The 27346-nt window shown below is 43.3% G+C and overlaps 1 protein-coding gene across 1 annotated transcript in view; it reads left to right on the forward strand.

Annotated features, from left to right (window-relative positions):
* The window catches only part of LOC126548480 (F-box only protein 7-like), a 70978-nt gene that overhangs the window by 32402 nt on the left and 11230 nt on the right, over window positions 1-27346 (forward strand). Inside the window, exon 10 of the mRNA XM_050196676.3 lies at window positions 23-200. Coding sequence (XP_050052633.1) covers window positions 23-200 — 178 coding nt within the window. The remainder of the gene's footprint in view (window positions 1-22; window positions 201-27346) is intronic.

The raw sequence follows: 27346 nt of genomic DNA on the forward strand, positions 1-27346 counted from the left end.
TGCACATACCTGCCTGCTGCAGAGATACAAGCGGGAGTACTTGTTGCGCAAGGAGCAGCAGGAGCATGCTCTACGGATACTGCCACGCATGCAGGTGCGCCTAGTAATGCCCAACCCCCTTCGAAACACTCACCGTCCCTTTCTGCTGCCCCCAGTGCCCCAGATTAGTGACGACGACTTCGACTTCGACGTGTTCATGCGTAAGTCTCTTTACTGCTTCTTTTTCTCTTCTCGTGGACCTAATTAAAGCAAAGTTTGTGAGGATCTTATTCAGTTATCCAGAAAGAGAGAGCAGTGGTGTGCATCTGTGATTACTGTTCTGATAATATGTTGAGGTGGACAGTGGTTATGTACCCTTGAGAACAGTGCCTTTTTTCTTCTGTTTGATGTTCTTATCCTTTTCATTTATTTTTTGTTACACTTCTGTCTTCCTCCTAATTATTCAGGTGAAAGCCTTAAGTGTCTCATGGGTAGAAAAATCTGTTGCCCAGCGTTATCAAAAAACTTGCCGTCCAGCGTTATGGCACCAAAATTCAGTCGCACCAAAATTGATGGTGCCACTCACGACCATTGGGTGTACTTGAACCCACGACCTTTGGTGGTAATTAAGGCAAAGTTAATTAAAACATTCGAACCCTCGACCTTTGGTGGGACCAAAATTCAGTGGCACCAAAATTGATGGCAGCACCATTGATTGTCAAGCCCACGACCATTAGCTGGAGTTGAACCCATGACCTTTGGTGTTAATTAAGGCAAAGTTAATTGCAGAAGACAAATGCAGGCAAAAGTACATATGTAGAAGACAGATAATGTTCAATAACCTGGCAAGGGAACAAGAGTTCAGGATCGCCAGTCAGCCTCTAGAGTCTGTAAAGGAGTACATTTATCTAAGTCAGTTACTCACAGAGGACCCTGATCATGAGAAGGAAATTTACAGGAAAATAAAAATGGATTGGAGTGCATACGGCAGGCATCGCCAGATACTGACTGGGAGCTTGCCACTATCATTGAAAAGAAAGGTGTACAATCAGTGCATTCTACTGGTGCTAAAACCCGCCGTGGTTGCTCAGTGGCTATGGTGTTGGGCTGCTGAGCACGAGGTTGCGGGATCAAATCCCGGCCATGGCGGCCACATTTCGATGGGGGCGAAATGCGAAAACACCCGTGTACTTAGATTTAGGTGCACGTTAAAGAACCCCAGGTGGTCGAAATTTCCGGAGTCCTCCACTACGGCGTGCCTCATAATCAGAAAGTGGTTTTGGCCCATAAAACCCCATAATTTAATTTTTTTTTACTGGTGCTAACATATGGGGCAGAAACTTGGAGGTTGACAAAGAAACTTGAGAACAAGTTAAGGACCGCGCAAAAAGCGATGGAATGAAAAATGTTAGGCGTAACGTTAAGAGACAGGAAGAGTGTGGTGTGGATCAGAAAGCAAACGGTGATAGCTAACATTCCAGTTGACATTAAAAGAAAAAAAGGGGCTGGGCAGGCCATGTAATGCGTAAGATGGATAACTGGTGGACCATTAGAGTTACAGAATGGGTGCCAAGAAAAGGGAAGTGCAGTTGAGGGCAGCAGAAAACTAGGTGGGGTGATGAAATGAGGAAATTTGCTGGTGCAAGTTGGAATCAGTTGGCGTAGGACATGGGTAATTGGAGATCGCGGGGACTCTAGTGGACATAAAATTAGGCTGATTACAATTCTGAATTAAGACACTCGAACCCATGACCTTTGGTGGGAGTCGATCCAACGTTTGGCACCAAAATTGACGGGAGTTGAATCCACAAACATTGGTGAGAGTCGAACCCACGACATTTGGTATTAAGGCAAAGCTAATTAGGGTACTTGAACCTGAACTTACAACCATTCGTAGGAGTCCAACCCATGACATTTGGTGGTAATTTAGGCAAATTTAATTATGGCAGGCGAATCCACCATCTTTGGTGGAAGTCGAACCCATTACCTTTCATGTTAAGGCAAAGTTAATTAAGGTACAGTTAATTAAGGTACTCGAACCTGTGACATTTGGTGTTAATTAAGGCAGAGATAATTAAGACACTCAAACCCACGACCTTCGGTGGGAAACCTCTACCTTTGGTGGGACCAAATTTCAATGGCACCACAATTGATGGTGCCACCATTGATGGTCGCACCCATGACCATTCACTCTTAAAAAAGTTTACACCCTTTGGGTTCTATCTTGTCCCAAAACAATCATCATCATCTGCCTTGCTTGCGTTTCTTTTCTTGAAAACTCGGTGCTTGCGATACTTTCCTGTCGAGAATACTGTGTCAGGCTGATAATGCACAAGCGGTTCTTGACTTCGAAGTACCGGGCTTGCACCGTTTAAGAAAGGAAATGCGGGCAAGGCAAATGACGATTATGGTTGTGGGACAAGGTACAACTCAAAGAGTGTGAACTTTTTAAAGAGTGTTGGTGTGGTCGAACTCACAGCCTTTGGTGTCAATTAACAAGGTAATTAAGGCACAGTTAGTTAAGATGGAGTTAAGGCACTCGAACCCATGACCTTTGGTGGGTGAAAATAAGTAATAGGAAGTAACAATGCGTTCGAGTGAGAATTTCAAGTAATTTAATGAATGTTTCATGAGTGCGCAGGCTTTTGCCTTCATAATCTTTAGCGTATGCTAAAGTGATTGTTAATTTTTTTGTTCTTGGCTTCCATAGCCATGTGAGGAGTATGGAGCATAGAAATAGGTTTTCATAGTAAAAACATAGACTTAACAGAAAAGACAACATTTTGATCAAGACCAAATCAACACACTTTATTGAACTGTGTGAGAAGAACGGGATTCAAAGGACTTCATTTTTGTGTCACAACCGTATGAACAAACTGACAATGAAGCCAGAGAAAGCATAGGAGGAATGAATTGTTATGTTTAATTGAAATGTTGAAATAATCAGGTAAAAGGAAATGAAAGCAGAAGAGATAACTTGCCGCAGGTGGAAGCTGAATACACATCTTTTGCATAATGTATGCGGTGCTTTATCAATTAAACTACTGCAGCCTTTATCCTCCCATCCACTTTCATGGGTACTTGTGTATGTGTACGTGGTTAACCCTGAGAGTGCTGGCCAGTGCTGTTCACTGCCAAGATGAAGGGTATGGAACATCCTTTTAACTGCCGCCATTTCATTTTCATAGTATGTGAGCTTACACGTAGGTAACTGGCCAATAAACCCTCCTATGCTAACTCATCGCATCAAGGCTGTTAAACCATGACACTGTGGCAAGCTGCAGGCGTCCAGTTAACACCATCTGAGTTTCCAACGTCAAAGCTCTTCGTAGTACCTGGTGCTTGAGGCATTTGAAAATGCAGCTTTGGATCGCCACAAAAATTAATATACTACAATTATATCTGTCTAGGTGCTTAGTTTCATCATCAATCCATCTGTCACCTATCTAGCACATATGTTCCAAGGTAGCAGCTTCCTTTCTTGCCCATTAGGGAGAGCGGGATGAAAATGGATGCACTCATAGTCACCTTAGCTGCCGGCCACAGTGACTTGGAGATCGTCACCTTTCTGAATGTGACAAGTTCCTTTGTATTTAAGGTCAGAAAAGAGCTCATATGGCTTCTAATGACAACGTGTCATTTCTTGCTAAGAGAAGAACACCAGGGTATCTACTATCTGTGAAAACCGGGAAAGCCGGCAATTCTCAGGGATTTTGAATAGACTGGAAATACTCAGGGAAAACTCAGGGAATTAGTGCTTCTATCAGGGAAAATTAGCTGTAATTTTATTGAAAGGGAACGAAAGTCGCGCTAATGCTGGCTCAAGTAACAGAGAGGAATCGTAATGAATCGTCTTTGACTCCGGGTCGTCGGCTGGAGGAGTTGCCTGTGTGCAGTTGACGACCGATTTTCCAGCCGCCCGATTTTCGGGACATGCCCGATAATTCGGACGACTTCGCGACACCACCACATGCTCCATAGAGTCAAAGTATAAGACCGTATGAAATTTCGGACGCAAGAACCCTTTGCCTTCTGACTTTGTGGACTTCTTGCTGTGACTGCAGGTCCGAAACGGCATTAATCAAAGCAACCACGCCGTCGTTTTTATTACCTCGCTGCCTCCAACCAGCGCTCTGGCATGCAGATCCGCTGGCAGCCGTAGCCACCACTACGGCAGCACTAGGCCTAGCTGCTTCGACGTTCGCCACTGTTAGCAATTCGCCGCTGTTAGCAATGGCGCCGAATCATCCTTTGTAATTCTTGTCATTGGCTTCGAAGCTCGGAAAGCACGGCGCATTGCGTTATGCCTGTTTCCAACAGTAAGCTTCGCCTCACAGCAGTGTTGCACCATGAAGCATACGTGAAGTATTGTGATGCATTAACAAGTGTGGGAAGGGGCAATTGTCACGGGACGTAGTATGCATTCCTTAATTATACACACGTGCACCCGCCGTCTCCTGTCACAGTACGAGCACCTATATGCCTAATAAGTGTATTGGGAGGCCTTCAGAGAGTTTTCTCGGACGTGCCTGTGGCAATTTGAGCCCTTAAGGGCAGTAAAAGATATGCATCCAATTTTTCGTTCTGCCCGATTTTTCGGACATTTTCAGGGCCCCTAGTGAGTCCGAAAAATCAGACTTTAACTGTATAACTGACTAAGAGGAACGCGCGACATAAGGGGGAAAAGAACAGAAAGGACCAACACAATGAGGAATGAATGGGAAATGAAGTGTGCCGCCGCTTCTTTGAAGGAGCTTGAGCTCAAAAAACGAAGTGGTGGCTGATGCCGAGGTGCAAGTGTTCCAATATAAACTCTTTAAAGCAGTGAAATGCAACACTGAGGCGTTGTGCATGGGCTGAGAGTATGCCAGGACAGTTGAGGTCGACTTTCCAGCTGTTGAGAGAGAATCTCACTTGCGACATTGTTCGGGCCTCATACCAATGAGCTTGCTACGAGTTGATAGAAACAGTTTATATTCGAAAATATTTACTTCTGTATGCATCTCTTTTTATTTGTATTTGAATATGTTCAACTCGATTTGCAGTGGGCTTTACCATTTCTTTTAAAGATATTTTATTCGCTGTGCATTTTACTAACCCCCTCCCTTCTGTTTTCTTTTTGAAAAAAATAAACACTGCTACTCCTTACTATTCAAACTGGATTAAGTCGTTTTTTATTTATTAACATGCTTACTAGAGAGTGACAGCATTGGCCGACATGGTGTCAGCCCGTCTTGACATAAAACAAAGCTCTGTGTCACTTAATGAATTTTGCAAAGGCACTCAGGGAAAACCTGGAAAACTCAGGTAATTTGAAAATGTCAACTTGGTAGACACCCTGAAAACACTGCTATTGGTAATGCATCATCCAGAGGGTTGAGTTTAAAAATTATAGAGTTTTACATGCCAAAACCACAGTCTGATTATGAGGTACGCCATAGTGGGGGACTCTGGATTAATTTTGTTCAGCTGGGGTTCCTTAATGTGCACCTAAAGTTAAGTGTACTCGTGTTTTCACGTTTTGCCCCCACCGAAATGCGACTGCTGTGGCCGGGATTTAATCCTGCAATCTTGTGCTTAGCAGCGCAACACCAAAGCCACTAAGCAACCACGGGGGGTAATGGTTGAGTTTCAAATGGCACGTAGGGTGCAGGTGTAAAATTTAGATGGTTTGGCTTTATTTCCATGAAGTATTGTCCTGCTATAACTAAACAGAGAATGCAGGATGTTAAATGGTATTGGTTATTATACCAAACCAAATTTGTTTGCTTGTGGCTGAAATTACATATGTATTCTGGTAGCAAAAATATCTAATACAGTCGCCGATCAGTTTCGTTAGATGCCCGATTTTTAGGACCTGCACACTTATTCAGACTTCCATGCGGCAGAGCCACATGCCCTTAGAGTGAATGTAGAATGGTAACCAAAATTTGAGGTGCAGCACCCTTTTTTAGACATAATTCACATGTGTGATGCTGTAAACAAAAACAAGGCAGGTGCAAACAAAGGTGATGCCACATCGACTCAGCACCAAACTGCAGCTTTGGCTACTTAATGCCGTGAAGTGGCACTGGTTATGACTAGTGACCTAGGCAGTACAACTGTGACGGAATTTTGATGATGGCCTGCGGAATAGCTGGCGACATACCATTGCAGTAAGCTTGTAATCATTGTTTGCACTAGCAGACCTCATTGGCAATCAAATGCGAGGTCATACGCACAGCCTAGACAGATGGTTGTGTTAGTGGAACTGGGCCTGCATGTGGCCCCCCTCCATGCCCAAAAAATTGCTTGGCGACTGTACAATAGAACCACACTGATACGATATGGTTTAGTATGATTTCTCGGTGGTAACATTCACGACCCAGAACAAAAAAAATTACTTAATATAGTTACACTTATTTCTTACTAATTAATACGTTCCTGGAAAACACAATCTTATGGCACCAATGTTCAGTACTTTGACAAATTGTAATTGCATGACACATATGCGGGTCACTAGATTCTGTGTAAACAAGAAATAGCGCGAGGCACATGCAATTAGGAGCAGTAGGCGCCCACCACAGCAGCTTCCTCGCAGTACTCGCCCACCCGTTTCATGTGAAAATGCCAGCACGCAGTCAGTTCCCTCTTCTGGTACTAGCAGATATTGTGGGTTGTTGCAAGTTACATACTGCACACATTTAATAGGTGCTAACCCAAACGTGCCGCCGTTTCCTGCTACAAGAAGTGCAAAGTGAGTGTCTGGTTTTGCTTTGGCAGTATCATATTTTGGCATTGCTCACCAGCTTGATTTTTGTTTCAGTTTCTTGCTGCTGTCTTAAAGCACAATGCAGTAGTAAAACTACAAAGCACACCTCAGATCACTCGTGCCTCACCAGGTCGCCCTGCTTTGGTGTTTCTCATCGAGTAGGTACGTCAAAACTTCCCGCCTGAAGGGACTGTTGACACAGGCTGAATTTGAGAAGCACAAACATAAGCTTGCCGAAGCCACAAAAACAATGCGTGTTTTGGGCTGTGTGGGCCCCAGCAGCTTGGGTTGCATCGGCGTCTCGTGCTGTAACACTTCGCATTAATACATACTTGTCGATTGCAGTTAAGTCTGCCAAATTTGTTACTAACTTTGGATCATATATTTCTCAGGTTAGTGAGTTTCTTCTTGCATTTTTTTCCAAAAGTGAATGCGCTTCTACTGTACTTGGCATGCGCGAGTTGAAATACCTGGTTTGCCTCCATGTTGAAATGGCGTGCTGTCTTTATGACATGTCACACTCATCATGGCCTCCTAGTTCCTGAGATTTAAACCTGCTGGACTACTCTAGCTGGGTCATTGCTAAGAAGAAATTTAAAGAAAGCAACTACACTGCATATAAAGCTCTCCAAAGGCTTCTATTGTGAAAGAAATTGCAAACAATGATGTGCAACATGATTGAAGCATTCAGCAATTTTTTAAACTAAATTCAGTCTTATATTAGGGCTGAGGTGGTTTAATTAAGTTTTGTAAACCAGCTGTGGTATAAACAGTTTACAAAATTTGGTACAAATATATAAAATTCTGTCTGAAATATTTTTTTCTAAAGTTATCATTATGTTCTCGAATACCTTGAACACCTGGTACATGGCTATCACTGCTGTAGTTAATACTTGAATTCAACTTGCAGTTTTTTATCCTTTCAGGGACGGCATGCCTATTGGTTGTAGTTGCATGTCAAAAGCTTGAAGAAACCAGCACCTAGTCAGAACGATCAGTGAAACTATTACACAGATGAGATCATGCTTTGCATTAATGGAAGCCGGGCATGATGTTATCACTTAAGTGGTGAATCGTATACAGGAGACTTCCATTAATTTGACTCTGGTTAATTCGATCCTAATTGAAGGTCCTGGCCAGCGCCCACACATTTGTATACGCCTAAATATTTGTTATTTCAATCCTGAAATTGGCCTTCGCCAGATAATTCAAACTTCACCAGTCAGCATGCATGTGCCAGAACCCCATAGTGACCCTAATAGCGACCCTTATAGTGGCAGCATGTCTCGGCAGTGCTTAGTCCTGGGTCAGTGAATGCATCTAATACACGTCACCTCCCATAGGAAACTCCTGTTCTCAGCCTACCCTGGGAATATTTTCATGCAATAATGGTAGCTCACAATGTCTGATTATGGTATTTATCCGACTCTATCACGCTACTTTTTTTTTCATAAAACTTGGGTTCAAAATTGCCTGTGCGGTTCTATTGGATGCAAAACCAAAACTGCGTCTGTGGCGTCCTTATACTTTACCACATAACACGGTTGTATTTCGGTGAAGCTGACTTTCGGCAACCGGTTACCATTGTGCAATACATACTAGACCCTTGCCGATTTTTCTTGCTAATACATTGTGTGCGCACTAGATTTCTACTCTGTTTAGAAGAGTTAATGTATATTCTACGATAGTTTTTGACTGTGGACACATTGAAGATGGTTGTGCATTTGATTCTAGAGTGTTAAAATCGGGCAAATACTACTTCCAAATGAATTAGCAGTGTGTTTTGTCATATTTTTCTCCATCTTGTTTAATTCGATCTGCCAGATGCTTCTATCAGTTTCGTTAATTCGTCCCGTCAGGGACCAATTACTGGAAGTTGACTGTATTTAAATTGGTAAAAAAAAATATTGTTTAACATGACTTGAGGGGAAATTCCTGGTGAACCATTCTGACTGGTGACCATATTGTTTCAGACTCAATTTCTTACTTAATTAGTAAATTTCTCATTGTTATTTTTACTTGAAATCGTTATTCAGGCACAGGAAATTAATTAAATTCTGGGGTTTTACATGCCAAGACCATGTTCTGATTCCGGTTAATTTCGGGACTCCGGGTTAATTTTGACCACCTTGGATTCTTTAACGTGCAACCAAAGCACAGTACTACACCACAAGGGACAAGTAATGGCAACTATACTCATAGGTGATGTGCAATCATTGTTCAGAATCTGGTAGGGAGCTCTGTTATTTTTGCATGTTCCTGCATGTTGCTGCATCTTCCGACTCCATATCAACGTATTGGGTTGGTGCAAAAGTAATTTTCATTTTCATTCAAGGACAAATAACTTTTTTTTTAATTTCATGACTAAGGCTTCTCGAGAAGCCAATGATGCAATAATGATTATTGTCTATTACCTCTTGCCAAGAAGTGGGCATGCTGTGGATTCCACTTCAGCAAAACTCGGAGACCGTGAGTTAAAGGGGCCCTGCAACACCTTTCCTTCAATACTGAGAACACACTGGAGTGAGTTTAATGTCTTTCAATGAAAATGAATTCCCTGCAGAAAATTTTCAAAAGCACCTAATAATAACAGTTATAAAAGTGCAATGTTTACTTCCCCATTTCCCTTGAACATTTCTCAATACATTTCCTCCCAGCTAGGGTGGGGCCAATGGCAGTGACCTGCCTATTGCGCCTTGCTTACTTTTTTTTTCTTCCCACAGTGCACTTACGGTAACCCTTCAAGGTTAGTGTCTGACATAGATGCCAGAGAGTGACAAAGGAGTGGTAACACGACAGGTGGAAATACATTGACAGCCTATACTTCCCGTTTACTAAATCCCCATTTACTAAATTATAGGAGGGGTGTGCATACCTGCCAAGTTTAGCAATCTTATCGTAAAATGCCATGTTTTTAGGGCTTGTTTAGTAAGTCGGGGCATACCCTGGCCTCGCACTCTTACACCGGATCCATCCTGAAATTCAAACGTCAAACACTTGCCCGGTTTGCTGAGACTTTGCCAACTTAGAACACATGCTCTGGTGGTGCCATGCATTACGGGGTAACGAAGACGATACATTGTCCAAGTGGGAGGCTACCCTATGTATTCCCGATTTTGAAGCCCAACTATGGGCAGTCCAATGGGCCTGCGACGTGGTGAAAAGGCTAGGCCTTTCTGTCCCGACGTGGGAGTGGCCCGCTACATGCTAGTGTACGTTCCAATGGACCTCAATAAAGTTTTCCATTCCATTCCATTCGATTATACGAACCTACCCACATAGCAGTGACACCAACCTATACAACCAATGTAGAGAGGTAATCAAATTTTTGCATTAAATGTTTGCAGCTGTTCATAGCCATTCTAGCTTTGTACTATTCTGCACTGGATAACATTTTTTCCTTTTCTTCATGAACATTTGTGGTGCAGATCATTATAGCTGCAACTATATAAAGTACAATGCCTGTTGAAACTGCCCCCGCAAAGCAGAGCCTTAATAAACAGGCAATATCTTGAGTTATCAATAAGTTTGAGTATATTTAATCAAATTTTAGCACTTGTTGGCTGTGACTGTATTATTATTCAAGTTCTAAGGTTGAAAGGTCTGATTTCAATTTCTAAGGGGACAGGCCTTCTCCGTCCAGCCAGAGAGACAGAAAAACTTCTGATTAGAAGGCAACAATTTTTGTTGGCGTGCAAATGACCACAGACATGCTACGCTGTATAGGGACAGAAAAGGGGATTAAAAAGTCCAGAGGAGAGCTGAAAAAGAAAAAAAAAATTGGATAAACTGTGCAAGCACCAAGCGGGTGAGCTTTCACTTAGGAGTAACTCAGGATCATGAACAATCGCCCAGTGGCTGGTCATGCTGATCTATAATATCATAGATGAGGCATAATAGAGGGAGCTTTTGAAAGCCATAAAAGAGAGCGAGTAATCCTTTATGCAAGATTGTGCACTCCCTGCTACTGCAGCAGAATAATATTGGGCTAACATGTTCATGGCAGCATTGTCTACAGATTGCGAACATTTTCTTGTTTAAAAAGTGTTGCAGTACCCCTTTAAACACTTGTGAAGGTAATCACCAAAAAGTTTCATTGTAAGTAAATATTTTCTGCAAGAAAGTGCTGCAGGGCTTCAAAAAAGGAATTATTGAATGGCAACAAATCTGGGGAGTATGGCAGGTCCATCAGAACCACACATCTTGGATGGAAAGTTTTGTGGTTTTTTATTTTTACAACATGCAATCAGACATAACTGTGCTGGAGGCAGCAACCCTATGTTGCCCCCCTCCCCTCCATTTTTTTTCTTTATCCTCTTTTGTGGAGATGTGTCCAGCTGGTAGAAATGGTAAGCTGCTACCAGCTGGACACAGCTGGTAAATGTGGTGTCCTGTGGGAATATCATGCCTACCAAACACTTGGCATGACTTTTCACCAATGCAGTTAAATTCTGGCTCCGGTTCTGACCTAACTCCTATGTTGACCCACAGATGTTGTTGTTAGGTGAATGTACAAGCACACTTTCCACCTCCCATCACTGTCAAGTAAAGTGACAAAGTTGTGTGCTTGTGTAGGCGACAAGTGTGTATGCTAGTTCACATTCTTGCTGTTGCTATAGAGGCAGTTGGTGGCTGATGCAACATTCAAGGTTCGCCATCTTTCCTCAATTGCATGCTGAATGAGGCATCAAGCTTGCCTTATGGTTGTAGGGTTGTGGGATGCCAACAGTGATACACATTGGCACTCCACACAGTGCAGTTGCATGAATGTTTGATGACCATGGTGCAGTTTAGTCTCGAGGAAGAAACTGCTAATAACAATGTGTACACTTAGAAAGTATTTATAATGTCTACAACTAACAATTTGAGTTGGCCAGCTAGTGGTACCTGACTTCACTGAGTGTTCATTGAAGAGAATCAGCTTGGAAAAGAGGGGTTTCCAACTTACCTGCTGGTGCATGGGTAGCTATGGTGTCTGCCAAGGTGAAAGACAGATGTTTACCTGTCTTCAAGAGGATGGGTAAGTGGTGGCAGAAGTTTCCTTGTGCCGCTCACTTTGGATCAAAGGTCTCTCTTCCTCTGGGCATACCTGTATCTTGGGTACACATCATGGTTATACCTTACATTCACTCTCTGTCACATAGACTTCAAGGACCACTCACCATGTTTGGGAATTCGAAACAAATGACTGCAGCACTTAGATCACTCAGTGCTGATTTTGTCTACAAAGTATGAAACTGGTGTGTGGCACGAAAGCTGTTGAAATTTCAAACACAAGTCCACACGCTCTTCCTCTTGAGGGAGCTGCACTTTAAGCGAGAGTCAAGGTCACATGTTCAAAAGCCTCTACACAAGATGCCCTGTCTACAATGTCACCGACCATTTTCACGTGACTTAGGTTAATCATTCAATGCAGAATGTGCAACACTGCCACCGGAAGTTCACCACGCAGCAAAAAATTGGGATAAAAAAAAAAGGAGACTGTGCTTGTCATGTGGATGTGACGCGTTCCCTCAGCTCTGGTATGGGAGAAAGCTGGGAAAGAACGCCACTTGCAGACGCTAGTCTAGGCAAAGGAGGGGAATGTCTCTGTTGGTACTCGCGCTCACTTCCTGGCAGTATGGTAACAGGACAATCAATTTCTTATGTCTCCTCTAATAAAGAACTCATTTGAAAAATATTTCAGTAATATGCTCCCTAGACGGCACTTTACAACTTCTAGTATATAACCAAAATTCGCAATGGGGCCTGATGAGGGGCCCTTTAAGAAAGTAGGAAGTCAATATGGGGTGAACATTGTGTTTATGGTTGTAAGTTAGGAAAGATGTGTACAGAGAAAGAAAGACCAGTTGAGTTGCTAGAAAAAGCCTGGCAGTTACTTTTATGTAAAGCATACCAACAGGTTTGCAGAATGCTCTATGGGCATAGTTTATGAAATTTCTTTTAGCTGTGGTCGATTTTTAGTGTGGCAGACAAGGACGTTGCATCAATGAGAGATGAATTAAACAAACATTTCTTGACTGATCGAACACTAACGTTTTGTTGCACTGTCATGATAGCAAGTGTACTCTTAAATTTACAGACAGTATAGTTGTGTTCAGACATAAAAGTAAAGAAGTGCGCCTTATGGTTGAGGCATGGCTTATCATTAATAGTGTTCGCATGTGTATAGGTCAGTCCTAAATTACCTTGCACAAAAAGGAATTGTCTTGTCTAAACACTTACTTTTGTGAGTGCCTGTACGTGACCAAAACTGACTTGTTGGCTCTGTCTATGTACAGATAAGTTTTGTGTCTTTCTTTTTGTTCCTATTTGTGTCTGTGTTTGCATGCCTGGCTTCAGTAATGTGAATCCCTATCAACTTGATAAACTTTCATGTTGTTAAGCTTTACTTCGTGGTGCTGGGAGAAATTCCGCTTCCTAAGCATAGCCCATTATAGAAAGTTTTCCATCTCCCTAACCTCTTGGTGTAGGTCCGCTCACCAGACATGAGGATTCATTGTGTGGAGCAAATGACCGCATGGGGGCACAAAGGTTTTCACATGCTTAAATGTGAATTCTGTGCCCATTGCATCTGGACCCGCGTTAAAAATGACAGGGCTCAGAGCTGTACATACAAAGGAAGTGTGTTAATTGGATTGCTGGCATAAGTACCTAGTTGTAACCATCACTGCTACATGCACAGTGTTGAGGACGAACTGTGAGCAAAGGCTAGTTAATATAATTACTTTATTTGCCCAAGAACTCTTCAGGCTTCAGGCATTTTGAAAATCACCAGAACCTTGTGGAAGAAAATGGCTGTGCCTGGCCTTAGAGGGACACTAAAGACAAATAGTTCATCAGTTTAGACTTGTGAAGTATTCTTTCGAACTCTGTTTTGTTAATTTTGTGTTAAGAGGTTGATATTAAAAGAGAAAATGAAAGTCCAAGTTCAATTTTTTTTTATTTGTGCACCAATAACTTAGCGCCTTTACACCAGTGTGAAATTGTAGATTTCAAAGTGTTTTCTTATGTTCAGAATGTTGTGGTGCAGTAAGAATTCTTGAGGCTAGCTAGGTTCAATCTTTGGCTCTTTGAAAATACAATGTAATCCATCTTTACCGATAAAAAGGTAACTACACTTGAGCAAATGCTGTCAAAATCCATGACATAATGGCGAGCTGCTGAGGGAACTTAAAGGCAATAGCACCACTTGTCTTTTGTTTTTGCACTTTTGTGGCTAACCAAACCTCTCCTTATACTATGAGTAAATTTTTTGGTATCGTAGAAGGGTAATTCACTAATATAGCTGACATTATTTTTTTCTTTGGTGGACATTTAACCTTTGGAAATGCTGTAATCTGCCTGCCTTCCTCCACCTCCACCTGACAAGCACTTGTGACCCAACAAAGGGAAGCTGGCTGCACCACACTGAGTGTTCATGAATGCACACCTAATGAGGCAGTATAGGGAGATCTAAGCTGATTTTCTTTAGAGTCAGTGAAACACTGGAGGACTGATAGACTTGACAGGCCTTCCAAGTGCTTAACCCTTTACTGCACAATTTTTTGTTTCCTCAAAATATTTTTCACGGAGTTGTAGGGAAGGATAACAGTAGCTGTACTGCCATAGAAACTAACTTTAGCGAATTTCTGTGGTTCGAATTTACAGAAAAAGGGTATGTTGTGTATTTGCAACAACATGCAAATAAAGAAGTTTAAGGTGAAAGATAGACTTAGTGCGATTCATACTCGGATGTTTATTTGCACGTGACAATCAGTGGTGCACCTATGATTTAGTGTGGAACAAAAAGAAGCAATTGTACTTGCTTGTGTACCGCAGGTGGTTCCCACACTTCGTGCAGTACGTGGTTCAGATTCCCATGCAGCCAGGAAGCAATATAGTGTTTTCGCGTTATTGTCAAAATTTAGAAGATAGAAGCACAGACGTAAGGCTGTGCCCGTGACGCCACAACACGGCAGCGTGCGGATGCTCCGCATCGTTCTGAAAAAAAAAAAAAAAAAAAATCGAGCAGAAACCATTTTGCACACATAATGAATCGAAACGGATATACACTCGTGGGTTGTTGTCACTCCTGGAAAGGTCACTGCGTTAGGTTAGGAGGAATTGTGTCAGGAGGAATTGCTCGGCCATAAAAGCGTTTGGGAGCCATTTCACTTTTCCGAAGAAAATAAACCATGCACACGTTGTTGCATTTACGCAACATAGCAACGTTCCCTTGGCAAGAACAAAATATTCCGAGATAACAATGTTTTCTTTAATCTACAGAGTCGGGAGGATGTGTAGCTTAGCGTAAGAATTTTTTTCGCGCTTTGTCTTATGGAGAAATACATTTACAAGTGGCAAAACTTATCCGTATCACTGCTCGCGGGCGCGCGCAGCCTCCGCCACGTTTGTTTTGGTAGAAGATGCGAAGGACGAGCAGAGATGGCAGCACAAATAGGCGCGTTTTTTAGACGAATGTTGCGGAAATGCCACAACGTGTACAGGCAGCTTTAAACGGACTTTGCTTCTGTGTTTAACGCCTTTCATCGGAATGTTGCGTAAATGCAACAAGGTGCAGTAAAGGGTTAAACGTGCTCTCCGTGAATATGAAGTGTGTGGCACAAACGAAATACCTTTCTGAATGCTGCAGGGCCACCACAGTTTTGCTTATGGCTTCCCCTCAAGGGGACCAAAGGCGCCAAGTGAGGGAATGAAGGATGTTGTCGAGATGGTTAGCAAGCTGTGGCACAGGTGGAGACAGTGATGTCTGTGCATGGCTTCTGTAAACAGCGCATCAAGAGGGAACACTGCTATAACAACTCAAAAGGAAGCAGACTGGTTTTCAAGGCTCACAGTGATGTGCTTCGAATGTTAAAAATAAAATTCTGAGGAAATACATGCCAAAACAACAATATGGTTGTGAGGCAGACCCAAACTTTCCTCATGGAAGCTACATATGCAGCTTACCTTGACATGGTGTGGCATTGATGCAGCACTGCAGAGGAGTTTATACACCATGTCTGTCTGAAATGTCCTTGCATTCAGCCTGTTGTGCTGCCTGCAGTTGCTAAAATAATATAATAGCACTTGGCTTTCAGCACTTAATGGCAGACTTGAAGCCACCTGAGCTGAACAGAGATGATGTGCCAGTAGATGCACAGTGTCCTTTCCACATACTTTCTGATTTTTGATTTCTTCTGTAGCCAGATCTGTTTTTTTTTTCTGCTCCTATAGATCTCCCGCTACAAAGGAAGAGTCTCATCTATCATCAATAATCAGTGCCATCAGGCATCCAGCTATGATGAAATGCCCGCCCCAAGTGCTGTTGTCATTTCTCATGTTGTAAAGGGCTGGTTTTATTTGACGAGTTCCATCAAAATCAGCTATGTTGGTCTCTGCAGAATTATTCCTGTTGTATTCAAACTGTTTTCACACTTGTATCTGATAAGCTGTTTGGGCCAAAAGTCTGGCGCGAGCAATGATCAGATTCCCCAATTATCAAGCTAGAACAGCAGTAAAAAAATCTAGCTATTTTTAGTACAAGCATGCATGCCCATCTTTGTAGGTACAAGGCTGATCAGCTGATAGTGCAATGCTTATTGTTGGCTCCCTACTCATGTGGCCATCAAACGAAAATTCTCCAAATTGCATAAAATTGTGTACCCATCCCCCTGCCCCCACCTAAAAACAAACATTATATTCACACTAACCAAATGTGTGCCTTAGTTATAGTCTTTTGTGTTCTGTCTCATCAGACATGGTTTCTTTGCTACTTGTAATGCCTTTGTGCCTTCCACTTACATTTTTGTGTGAACAAAGGATACTGATGAGAGAAATTAGCACAACAAAAAACAACAAACACTGGAAGGGAAGATGAAGAAAAGTGCAATGGAAGACCAACTAGCCCAAGAATTTATGCTTCTAGAACAAGGGATACTTTTGTTGAAAAGTGTTGCCGCAGTTGTGACCCAGTGGGTAGGATACCCGACTTGACTGTGGGAGGTGCGGGGTTCTATTCTCACTGGTGGGCGCCCACCAGTTTATAAGAAGGGTACATGCAACCCCTGGCCAGGCATCTGGCTTTCCAAGGGTGCATTGTTTGGGAGAAGTTTGTACAAACCACTATGCTTGCAGTGCGAGAATGAAGGCAAACAAAACACCGCGCAAAACTCGAAAAAGGACAGTTGCCAGTTCCAATTCAGCAATTTTCCATCAAGTGGGTGTCCTTCCCAAGCGTGGATCTCGCGCATTTGCCAAGCACTGGGCTGAGAGCGAGCTTTTATCTGTTTTAGCGGTAGATACCTGGCGGCAGGACTTGTCTGCCTCCCACAACAGTGGCGGGAGCTTGACTATTTTACCATTGCTCTAGTGGAAAAGGGGCACCTAGAGACCTTTCAAATCTCCCTAGGTCCCCTTTTTTGAGATGAGAACCCCTACAGACAACCAATCGCTGGGCCAGAGGACATCTCTACCCATTAGAAAAAAAACAGTGGGTTTCCGGTTCCACTGGAATTCTATCCAAGTACCTCCTGCATACGAAATAGACGCTCTACCATTTTGCTACTTCTGTGCTTACTGTTACATTTACTATTACTTTGCCTACTACAGATGGCCTTGTTTCCACCTTCTCCACCTGGTACATCAGCTTGCACATTCCCGCTTAGTTGTCTCTGTTTATCCTTTTGTCTCCCTCTAGCATGCATGTCTTCCTGTTTGTGCCAAACTTCTGTTGACACATTGCCCCTGAAATGGCTGAAGGATTCGTGATAGTGCCCAAAAGAAAGGAAATGAATATGCTTCTGTATTAAAATGTAAGTATAGGGACCTACATTCTTGGGTGAAACCCTATTTTTCTCCTACGTTTGCCCTTTCGTAAAGGATGATGAAGGAAGGTGTTGCAATACTATCAAACGCTGCCCACCACCTTGTGTAAGCAAGTGATGAAGATGTATTATATTATTAATATTCTGAATATATGAATATTGTATATTTATTTTATTTCATTTATTATACATACCTACATCACCCAGAGACGTTCTAGAGGGGTACAGAGCTAAAAAAGATGAAAAAAACAACGGGTAACTGAATTCAACAGGCACAAATATTGGCAAGCGATTTCAACTGCGCTTAGAATACCACATCATGGCCTCCAAGATTTGTGTGCGCTGGCAGCTTTTCGTCTGATCGTGCCATTCTCATGGAGAGAGGTAATTTCAGTGGCGGGTGTGCCCGGCTCCTTCTCTGCACAGCGGCGCTCACACCCGAGGGCAGGTTTTTGCGTGCTCCAGTACTGTTGCTGAGGCTTAGATGAGGCAAGAAAAATAGGATATTGCACTGCTATATGATCCCTTACTGATTAGGAAATGACGGCTGAAGATGTATGATGGGCAAAGCATGTGCTGGTGGCTATTTATTCTGAAATGTGTAAATATTTTAAACCGCAGCATTCCTGCATTGAGCGTCGGTGTGCCTCGGCGTCCCTCATAACTGAGCAAACAAGCACAGCAAAGGATGAAAGAACGAATGCAGAGCACAGCGGGTGATGAAAGATGGCGATAGTGAAGAGAGCGTGAGGAGGAAAGTGGAAGAGGAGGGTGCAATGGAACCATGAGATGGAAAGCGGAGGAAAAGGGTATGGTGAAAGCGCAAGAAGAAAAGTGTAGTGCTGTGCAAGACAGGCTGTGCGGCGACGATGACTACGAGATGGCGCCAGAGTAGCGCGCGTCAGACATATGAAAACAAAGCACCTCATGAGTGGAGGTCTGTCTGCGGCGGCTGCTGTGAATCGTGCCCACATGTAACCCATGCACTGCCTCTCCTCTCGTGATCTTCCGATTAGCGAGACAGTCACGGCACACTTCACTCTGTTCATAACCTGCCACACGTGTTCGTACCAGCCAATATATGGCGAAATGAAAACACGTATAGAGCTGCGCTCAAATTTCACATTAGGGATTATCGTTCGCGTCTCCTACTGCAAGTCGGCCTTCGCTACAGTGTCACAACCAACTATGACCGCTGGATAGATTCCACAAAACACTGCTTCAATTCATACACAACACAGGCCTCACAGCACGCATATAATACACATATACACATGAAGAATTATACCTTTACCACACTCACATAAAAAAGAGTATCGTAATCGTTGGTGAATTTTTTGTGCACAGATACCCCACCACAATCAAGTGAATATGTAGAAATGGTATATCTCTGCAAGACCTTGTCATTAGGCGAGTAGAAAGTATGAACAGCCATCAACTAGCCTCTTTCATTGACCCTTTGAGCTACGTATCTAGTGTTGGCTTTGTTAACGAACAGACAAACCTAACTCACTGGACTAAGTGTGCCAATTCAGAGGCAGATATTCAGGGTGGCGTGTCACTGAAAGTGCAAACACACAGTGAATGCTTCAGCTAAGGTGCAGCAAGCTTTAAGATAGGTTTCATTGCAGATTAAAGAAAATTGATGTGTTCTGCTGCGTGTCAAAATGTCAAAACTGGATGGAGAGAGAAATTGTACGCAAAATGTGAAATATGGAAATATTTACTCGTTTATTAGTCTGATATAGTTGCTGCCCAAGCAGGCATTATCATATTTATGAACAGTATGATTGAAATGTACATTACACAAGACACAAGATTGACGTGTCTCATCTCATTCGGGTGCCTGCTTATGGCATGGTTATTTTACATTGAAGCTGTTTATGCGGACCCTGTGCCGTCGTTGTCGGACTTCGCTAAAGAGGGGCCATGTGACCTAGCGGGGAGGAGAAGAAGAGCTCAACAGGAGGAAAGGGGTTGGAGCGATCCCTTTCCCCCTATGAGAATGCTATTTTATATGTAAATCTTATATGGTTGTCACATGGTACATTTTCGGTGATCAAGCCAGATCGGCATCAAATTTATCGACAATTGATTCCACCCTGCCGTGAAAAAAACAAATGTTATGCTGGCGGTTTGCGGCCAACGAACAGTGCCCAGCGATTGAAACGCGACACTAGGAGCGCGTGGATGTCGGCACTTCTTGCACCAGTTAGAAGTGCTGGCAGCCACGTCCATCATCAAACCAATCCAACCAATCGTCAAAATGATTGCAGAGCCCACATCTCCAGTGGTGACCCTTGCGCCCAATATACAGAGTTTTGGATTAGTGGTTCCACACATTCCATTCCAGCTACAACTATGGGAAGACCATGAGCAGTGTGAACTCCTGAGGAAGAAGCTGCCTACTGCGAGCATCAGCGAGAGTTAGCTTGTGAACGGGCTTGTCATCGTAGGGCAGACCCCGAGCTGCGCACCAGAGATACTGAATTTAAACGGCAGTGCTCCTAAAGCACGCTCACCATGTGAAGCACGCAAAAGCGAAAATGAGGTGAGAGAATGGTGAAACAAAAGATTTACAATATAGACTGTTTGCAAAGTTTAACTTCCATGGTGTAACACTCGGTGTAACTAACACAACTTTGCTGTTTGACCATCTTCATGGACTGGAAGTGGTGGTGATTTTATTTGTTTTAAGACAGTATACTTATTTATGAATACCTTGCAGACCTTAAAGAAGACATGGGGTAAGGGAAAACTACAGTTACATCAACTTAAATCAAGCCTATAAAAAAAAAGTGTCAACGTAACAAAAGTGTAATTTGCACAACTAATGGTGTGGCAAGATCAACACAGTCAATGCAAAGAGTACAATCAAAATGAAAACTAAAAAACAGGAAAATGTATGCACAGTAAAACACCAGTAAAAATATCACATTATGTTCATTGCACTACATAGTTGGCATAGAATGCGGCATTTGCCATATCATTGGCTAAATCTCCTTAATGCAAGGTGCAAAAAAAAGAGGAAGAAAGAAACAAGGTAAGGCAACAACAATTAAACTGCCATCTATGATAAGCTACAAGTTCAGAGACAACAAATGGTATGTGAACCCGCACATGATTTGTTCATAAAAATAAATTATGAAACATAAGTACAACAAAATCGGTGACTAAGAATATAGGAAAGTACTGGAAAAAATAAAGGCACTAGAGAACTAAATGGTTGAGACTTCAAATTGTTTGAGGCAGAGCTGCAAAATTGCCTGGGATATATCCTATGCAATTCTTCCGCAACATGTTTTTTTTTTTTTTTTTTTTTTAAGAGAGGCAATGCGCAAATTGTGAACTTGTGCGATCTACTTTCTACGGATGCCTCCACGTGCATGCTGGAGCCCTCAGCTAATAGTGCCATCCAGGGGTGAGCAGGCACACGTACCACATAACATTTTTTGCTGCGAATTGCGTCGAATGGGACAGCCGGAGCAAAACCTGCCAGCGTGTGCAATCTCAGAGGCCATGACCAGATATGAAAACATCTCTGCAGATAGGAACAGGCAACAAAAGAAAAGTGCGAACATCTACGCTATGGAATCGGGATAAATATATTGTAAAAAATGAGTGTATTAACAGACTTATTGCACTAGTAAAGCAAGGCATCAAAAATAACTGTGCTGGGAGCTCATTCCAAGCACTTGTAGTATTAGGAAAGAATGAGAATCTGATTAGATCAAGGCGACCTTTATACTCCATAATTCTTTATTATGGTCACGTCTTGCTGACACATGGTTGCTTAATGTTCCTATTTTTATCTATTCCAATTTGCTCATTATAAATGCTGAAGAGAAACTTGCGCCTTTGCAACCATTGACAAGAGGAGAGTTGTTTCCAGCCCAATCCATCGGTGGTCTGCTATCTTCCTATAGTGAAATCATAATTTCCATTCACAAACCTCGCAGCCTGTTCTTGTATGCTTTATAATTGATCTTTTAATATGGCCATAAAGGGGTGTGCCTCCTAGTTGCTTAACACTTGAGCAAAAGCCAGCCTGTGTAATATATTCAGTGCCTACTGGGTTTGAGTGAACAAAAGGTTGTTGACCTTTAGTAGCTATATTTTCGTGAATACGACAACAGTGCATTGCATCGCATTTCCCACCTGTGGCATGCATGTAAGCAGTGGCAATGCACATGAAACAGAATGCAGCACTGACATTGCTGAGCATTGTGAACGGTAGGTGTGACATTGAAAAGACATTCACCCAACTATGTTCAAAGTAGGGTGGCTGATTCAGCTAATTGGTATTTCATTAATTTTGTTGCATTAACACATGGCAGGAACCAGTTAAACAGGACGGCAACAGACAAGGACGAAAGGCCCGACAGCTTTAGGATGGATGCGGGAATGGAGAAAATACATATGATAGTGTACGTCAACAAGGGCTTATGAAATAAGGAAAAGCATCACACCTCTTGTGAAACATGCCCGTATGCATAAGCGGAGTTCTCATATTCCTGGGGGGGGGGAGGGGGGGCCCAACCGCCCCCCCCCCCCCCCCCCCCCCCAGTTTTTTGAACCATATATGTATACATATATTTTGTCACGTACGAGGTTGTGCCACTGTGGATAAAATGACGTTGACAGGTGAAGAGGAGATTGAAGTGTCTCGAAGATCGGTTGATGGTGTTACCCTGGTCACTGAGCTACACCTTTGTAACTGTATATATTGTAAAGGCAGTTTGTTGTGTGCGTATCATGGCCACGCACGCTTATATCGCCTTCCGTTTCTCTACCACGGGTGCGCTTTAAAACCACGGCGCTGCTATTTTGCTTTCCTTTCCTTCCTTCTTCTCCGCCCTTAAACTGGCTCTCTTAACTACTACACGCAGAGACAAAGCAACAGCGCGCGCATGCGATCCCATAGCTGAGATGAATATATATATATATATATATATATATATATATATATAGAAAATTATCAGTCATAGCTCTCGTAGTATAGCCCTCTGGGCCGTTTCCTTTTTTCTTTCGAAAGTAGTCCTATTAGGGTTATTATAATTACACGAAGGTATTTCGCCCTCGTCAGCAGCAGTCCTTGAGATAGTTATTCTGGCGGCTAGCTTCCCACGCTATGCGTGCCGCCCCCGCACCTGGTTAAGCTGTTCCTAGAAGCTAGAGTTATACTATGTCTGCGCAACCTTGAGCGATCAGAAAGCGCGTTTTCACCTCTTGGCCGGCGGAGAAGGGAGGCTTTGTTTCCGGCCGCAGAGCCCTCCACGTCTCAGTAAGGTGCCTGGTGGTGGTCTCGTGCCGACGATGCCCTCTCGGTGAGCGCATATTCCCCCCTCATCTTTTAAGAGGTTCAATACTTACAAGCATTGGTCTCGCAAACCATATTTATTTCAAGGGAATTTTCCACGTCTCAATAATTTCTCTCGTCGTGTTCGAGTGCTGATTGCCGTGCTATCGTTTGATAACGAAGCTTTCTCTCAAGTCTAAATATTTTAGGGCAGTTTTCCTAGTCTCTAAAGCCGCTCGAGTTCGCTCTTCTCCTCGGGCGGCCATTTTTCCAAGAAAGTATGCCTTTCGTGGACTATCGCTGCCGCGATAAGAAAGTATGCCTTTCGAAAGTATGCCTTTCACTGACTATCGCGGACAACATCAGTCCCTTTACACGTAAGTATGAGGCTTGGAGCAGGAGCTATGGCGCTTGAAAGTAACCTGGGGCCTGACGAACCAACCGACTGAGCTATCTTTCCGGGCAACATCCAACGGTCACGAGTTCAAATCACCTGTTATGTTCCTTTTTTTCCCCCCTTTTCTTTCTTTTTTTTTATTTCTTTTTAATGTCTTTTCCTTTATTTTATCACTGTACGGGAACCCTCCTAAAATAAAAAGAAAGAAAGATATATATCTTCAATTATCTATGGCCACACATGTGCAGGTCATAAATACCAAGTTCTCTAGCCGAGTGCCATCCGTGCGGTATAACCGAGCTCAGATTGGCCCACCTTGACTGATCAAATAGGGCACCACTGTAGGTTAAATGAGGCGTACAACTCCTGCGGGACCCGCCATGGTTACTCAGTAGCTATGGTGTTAGACTGCTGAGCACGAGGTCGCGGGATCGGATCCCGGCCACGGCGGCCACATTTCGATGGGGGCGAAATGCGAGAACACCCGTGTACTTAGATTTAGGTGCACGTTAAAGAACCCCAGGCGGTCGAAATTTCCGGAGTCCTCCACTACGGCGTGCCTCATAATCAGAAAGGGGTTTTGTCACGTAAAACCCCATAATTTAATTTTTAATTTAACTCCTGCGGGGACAGTAGAGTATCCGCCTCCCGTGCAAGAGGACCGTGATTCAAATCCCGGTGCCGCACAATTCTCCACCGAAAAATACAAAAAAAAAATAATAACCGTGTGTTGAGAAAATTGCACAAACAGGCCTGGAGTGCGGCCTGATCCCAGTGACCAGAACCGGTAACGCACTCTCTCACCAGAGCAGGATTGGCCACCCTGGTGCAGTACTTGGCCACAACCTCCTATATGAACACAACAATCAAACCCCGGCCCTCAGTCCCCAGCAGCTGCGAAGCAACTGACCACGGCGGCGGTCAGACCTGCGACGCTGCAGAGGGTGCTAAGAATCCCTGGCTCCGGACAGGCCGCCATTGGAATATGAACCTGGCAATGTTTAACGCTAGAACGTTATCTAGTGAGGCGAGTCTAGCAGTGCCATTGGAGGAATTAGAGGGCAGTAAATGGGATATAATAGGGCTCAGTGAAGTTAGAAGGCCAAAAGAAGCATATACAGTGCTAAAAAGCGGGCACGTCCTGTGCTACCGGGGCTTAGCAGAGAGACGAAAACTAGGAGTCGGATTCCTGATTAATAAGAACATAGCTGGTAACATACAGGAATTCTATAGCATTAACGAGAGGGTGGCATGTCTTGTTGTGAAACTTAATAAGAGGTACAAAATGAAGGTTGTACAGGTCTACGCCCCTACATCTAGTCATGATGACCAGGAAGTCGAAAGCTTCTATGAAGATGTGGAATCGGCGATGGGTAAAGTCAAAACAAAATACAGTATACTGATGGGCGATTTCAATGCCAGGGTAGGCAAGAAGCAGGCCGGAGACAAGTCAGTGGGGGAATATGGCATAGGCTCTAGGAATAGCAGAGGAGAGTTATTAGTAGAGTTTGCAGAACAGAATAATATGCGGATAATGCATACCTTTTTCCGCAAGCGGGTTGGCCGAAAGTGGACGGGGAGGAGCCCGAATGGTGAGACTAGAAATGCAATCGACTTCATACTCTGCGCGAACCCTGGCATCATACAAGATGTAGACGTGCTCGGCAAGGTGCGCTGCAGTGACCATAGGATGGTAAGAACTCGAATTAGCCTTGACTTGAGGAGGGAACGGAAGAAACTGGTACATAAGAAGCCAATCAATGAGTTAGCGGCAAGAGGGAAACTAGAGGAATTCCGGATCAAGCTACAGAACAGGTATTCGGCTTTAACCCAGGAAGAGGACCATAGTGTTGAAGCAATGAACGAAAATCTTATGGGCATCATTAAGGAGTGCGCAATAGAAGTCGGTGGTAACGCCGTTAAACAGGAAACCAGTAAGCTATCGCAGGAGACGAAAGATCTGATCAAGAAACGCCAATGTATGAAAGCCTCTAACCCTACAGCTAGAATAGAACTGGCAGAACTTTCTAAGTTAATCAACAAGTGTAAGACAGCGGACATAAGGAACTATAATATGGATAGAATTGAACAGGCTCTCAGGAACGGAGGAAGCCTAAAAGCAGTGAAGAAGAAACTAGGAATAGGCAAGAATCAGATGTGTGTGTTAAGAGACAAAGCCGGCAATATCGTTACTAATATGGATGAGATAGTTCAAGTGGCTGAAGAGTTTTATAGAGATTTATACAGTACCAGTAACACCCACGACGATAAGGTGAGAGAGAATAGGCTAGAGGAACTTGAAATCCCACAAGTAACACCGAAAGAGGTAAAGAACTTGGGAGCTATGCAAAGGGGGAAGGCAGCTGGGGAGGATCAGGTAACAGCAGATTTGTTGAAGGATGGTGGGAACACTGTCCTAGAAAGGTTGGCCGCCCTATATACACAATGCCTCATGACCTCGAACGTACCGGAATCTTGGAAGAACGCTAACATAATCCTAATCCATAAGAAAGGGGACGCCAAAGACTTGAAAATTATAGACCAATCAGCTTACTGTCCGTTGCCTACAAAGTATTTACTAAGGTAATCGCAAATAGAATCAGGAATACCTTAGATTTCTGTCAACCAAAGGACCAGGCAGGATTCCGTAAAGGCTACTCAACAATAGACCATATTCACACTATCAATCAGGTGATAGAGAAATGTGCGGAATATAACCAACCCTTATATATAGCCTTCATTGATTACGAAAAAGCATTTGATTCAGTCGAAACCTCAGCAGTCATGAAGGAACTACGGATTCAGGGTGTAGATGAGCCATATGTAAAGATACTGGAAGATATCTATAGCGGTTCCACAGCCACCGTAATCCTCCACAAAGAAAGCAACAAAATCCCAATAAGGCGTCAGACAGGGAGATACGATATCTCCAATGCTATTCACAGCATGTTTACAGGAGGTATTCAGAGACCTGGAGTGGGAAGAATTGTGGATAAAAGTTGATGGAGAATACCTTAGCAACTTGCGATTCGCTGATGATATTGCCTTGCTTAGTAACTCAGGAGACCAATTGCAATGCATGCTGACTGACCTGGAGAGGTAAAGCAGAAGGGTGGGTCTGAAAATTAATCTACAGAAAACTAAAGTGATGTTTAACAGTCTTGGAAGAGAACAGCAGTTTACGATAGGTAGCGAGGCACTGGAAGTGGTAAGGGAATACATCTACTTAGGGCAGGTAGTGACCACGGATCCGGATCATGAGACTGAAATAACCAGAAGAATAAGAATGGGCTGGCGTGCGTTTGGCAGGCATTCTGAAATCATGAACAGCAGGTTGCCACTATCCCTCAAGAGGACAGTGTATAACAGCTGTGTCTTACCAGTACTCACCTACGGGGCAGAAACCTGGAGGCTTACGAAAAGGGTTCTGCTGAAATTGAGGACGACGCAACGAGCTGTGGAAAGAAGAATGATAGGTGTAACGTTAAGGGATAAGAAAAGAGCAGATTGGGTGAGGGAACAAACGCGGGTAAATGACATCTTAGTTGAAATCAAGAAAAAGAAATGGGCATGGGCCGGACATGTAATGAGGAGGGAAGATAACCGATGGTCATTAAGGGTTACGGACTGGATTCCAAGGGAAGGGAAGCGTAGTAGGGGGCGGCAGAAAGTTAGGTGGGCGGATGACATTAAGACGTTTGTAGGGACAACATGGCCACAATTAGTACATGACCGGGGTAGTTGGAGAAGTATGGGAACGGCCTTTGCCCTGCAGTGGGCGTAACTAGGCTGATGATGATGATATTGTAAATACATATAGTTTCTCCCCGTAACTATATATATATATATATATATATATATATATATATATATATATATACACACACACACACTGCGCTGAAGTGACGCCGTTATATGAGTATATACAAAACCTCATAGTAGAAGACGGGGTTCAATTTCACAGCCTGAGTCCTCTCGGTGGTGTAATCTTCCTTCATTTAATTGTCGCATACTTGGCTATCACTAATACTGCTTCGCCTGTCCGGCGAAACTGTTACCTCTCTCTCTCTCTGTCTCTTTTTCCTGCGAGTCTGAGTATAAGCACTCGTGCG

This window comes from Dermacentor andersoni, chromosome 1 (genome assembly GCF_023375885.2).
Source record: "Dermacentor andersoni chromosome 1, qqDerAnde1_hic_scaffold, whole genome shotgun sequence".
In the NCBI taxonomy this organism is placed as follows: domain Eukaryota; kingdom Metazoa; phylum Arthropoda; class Arachnida; order Ixodida; family Ixodidae; genus Dermacentor; species Dermacentor andersoni.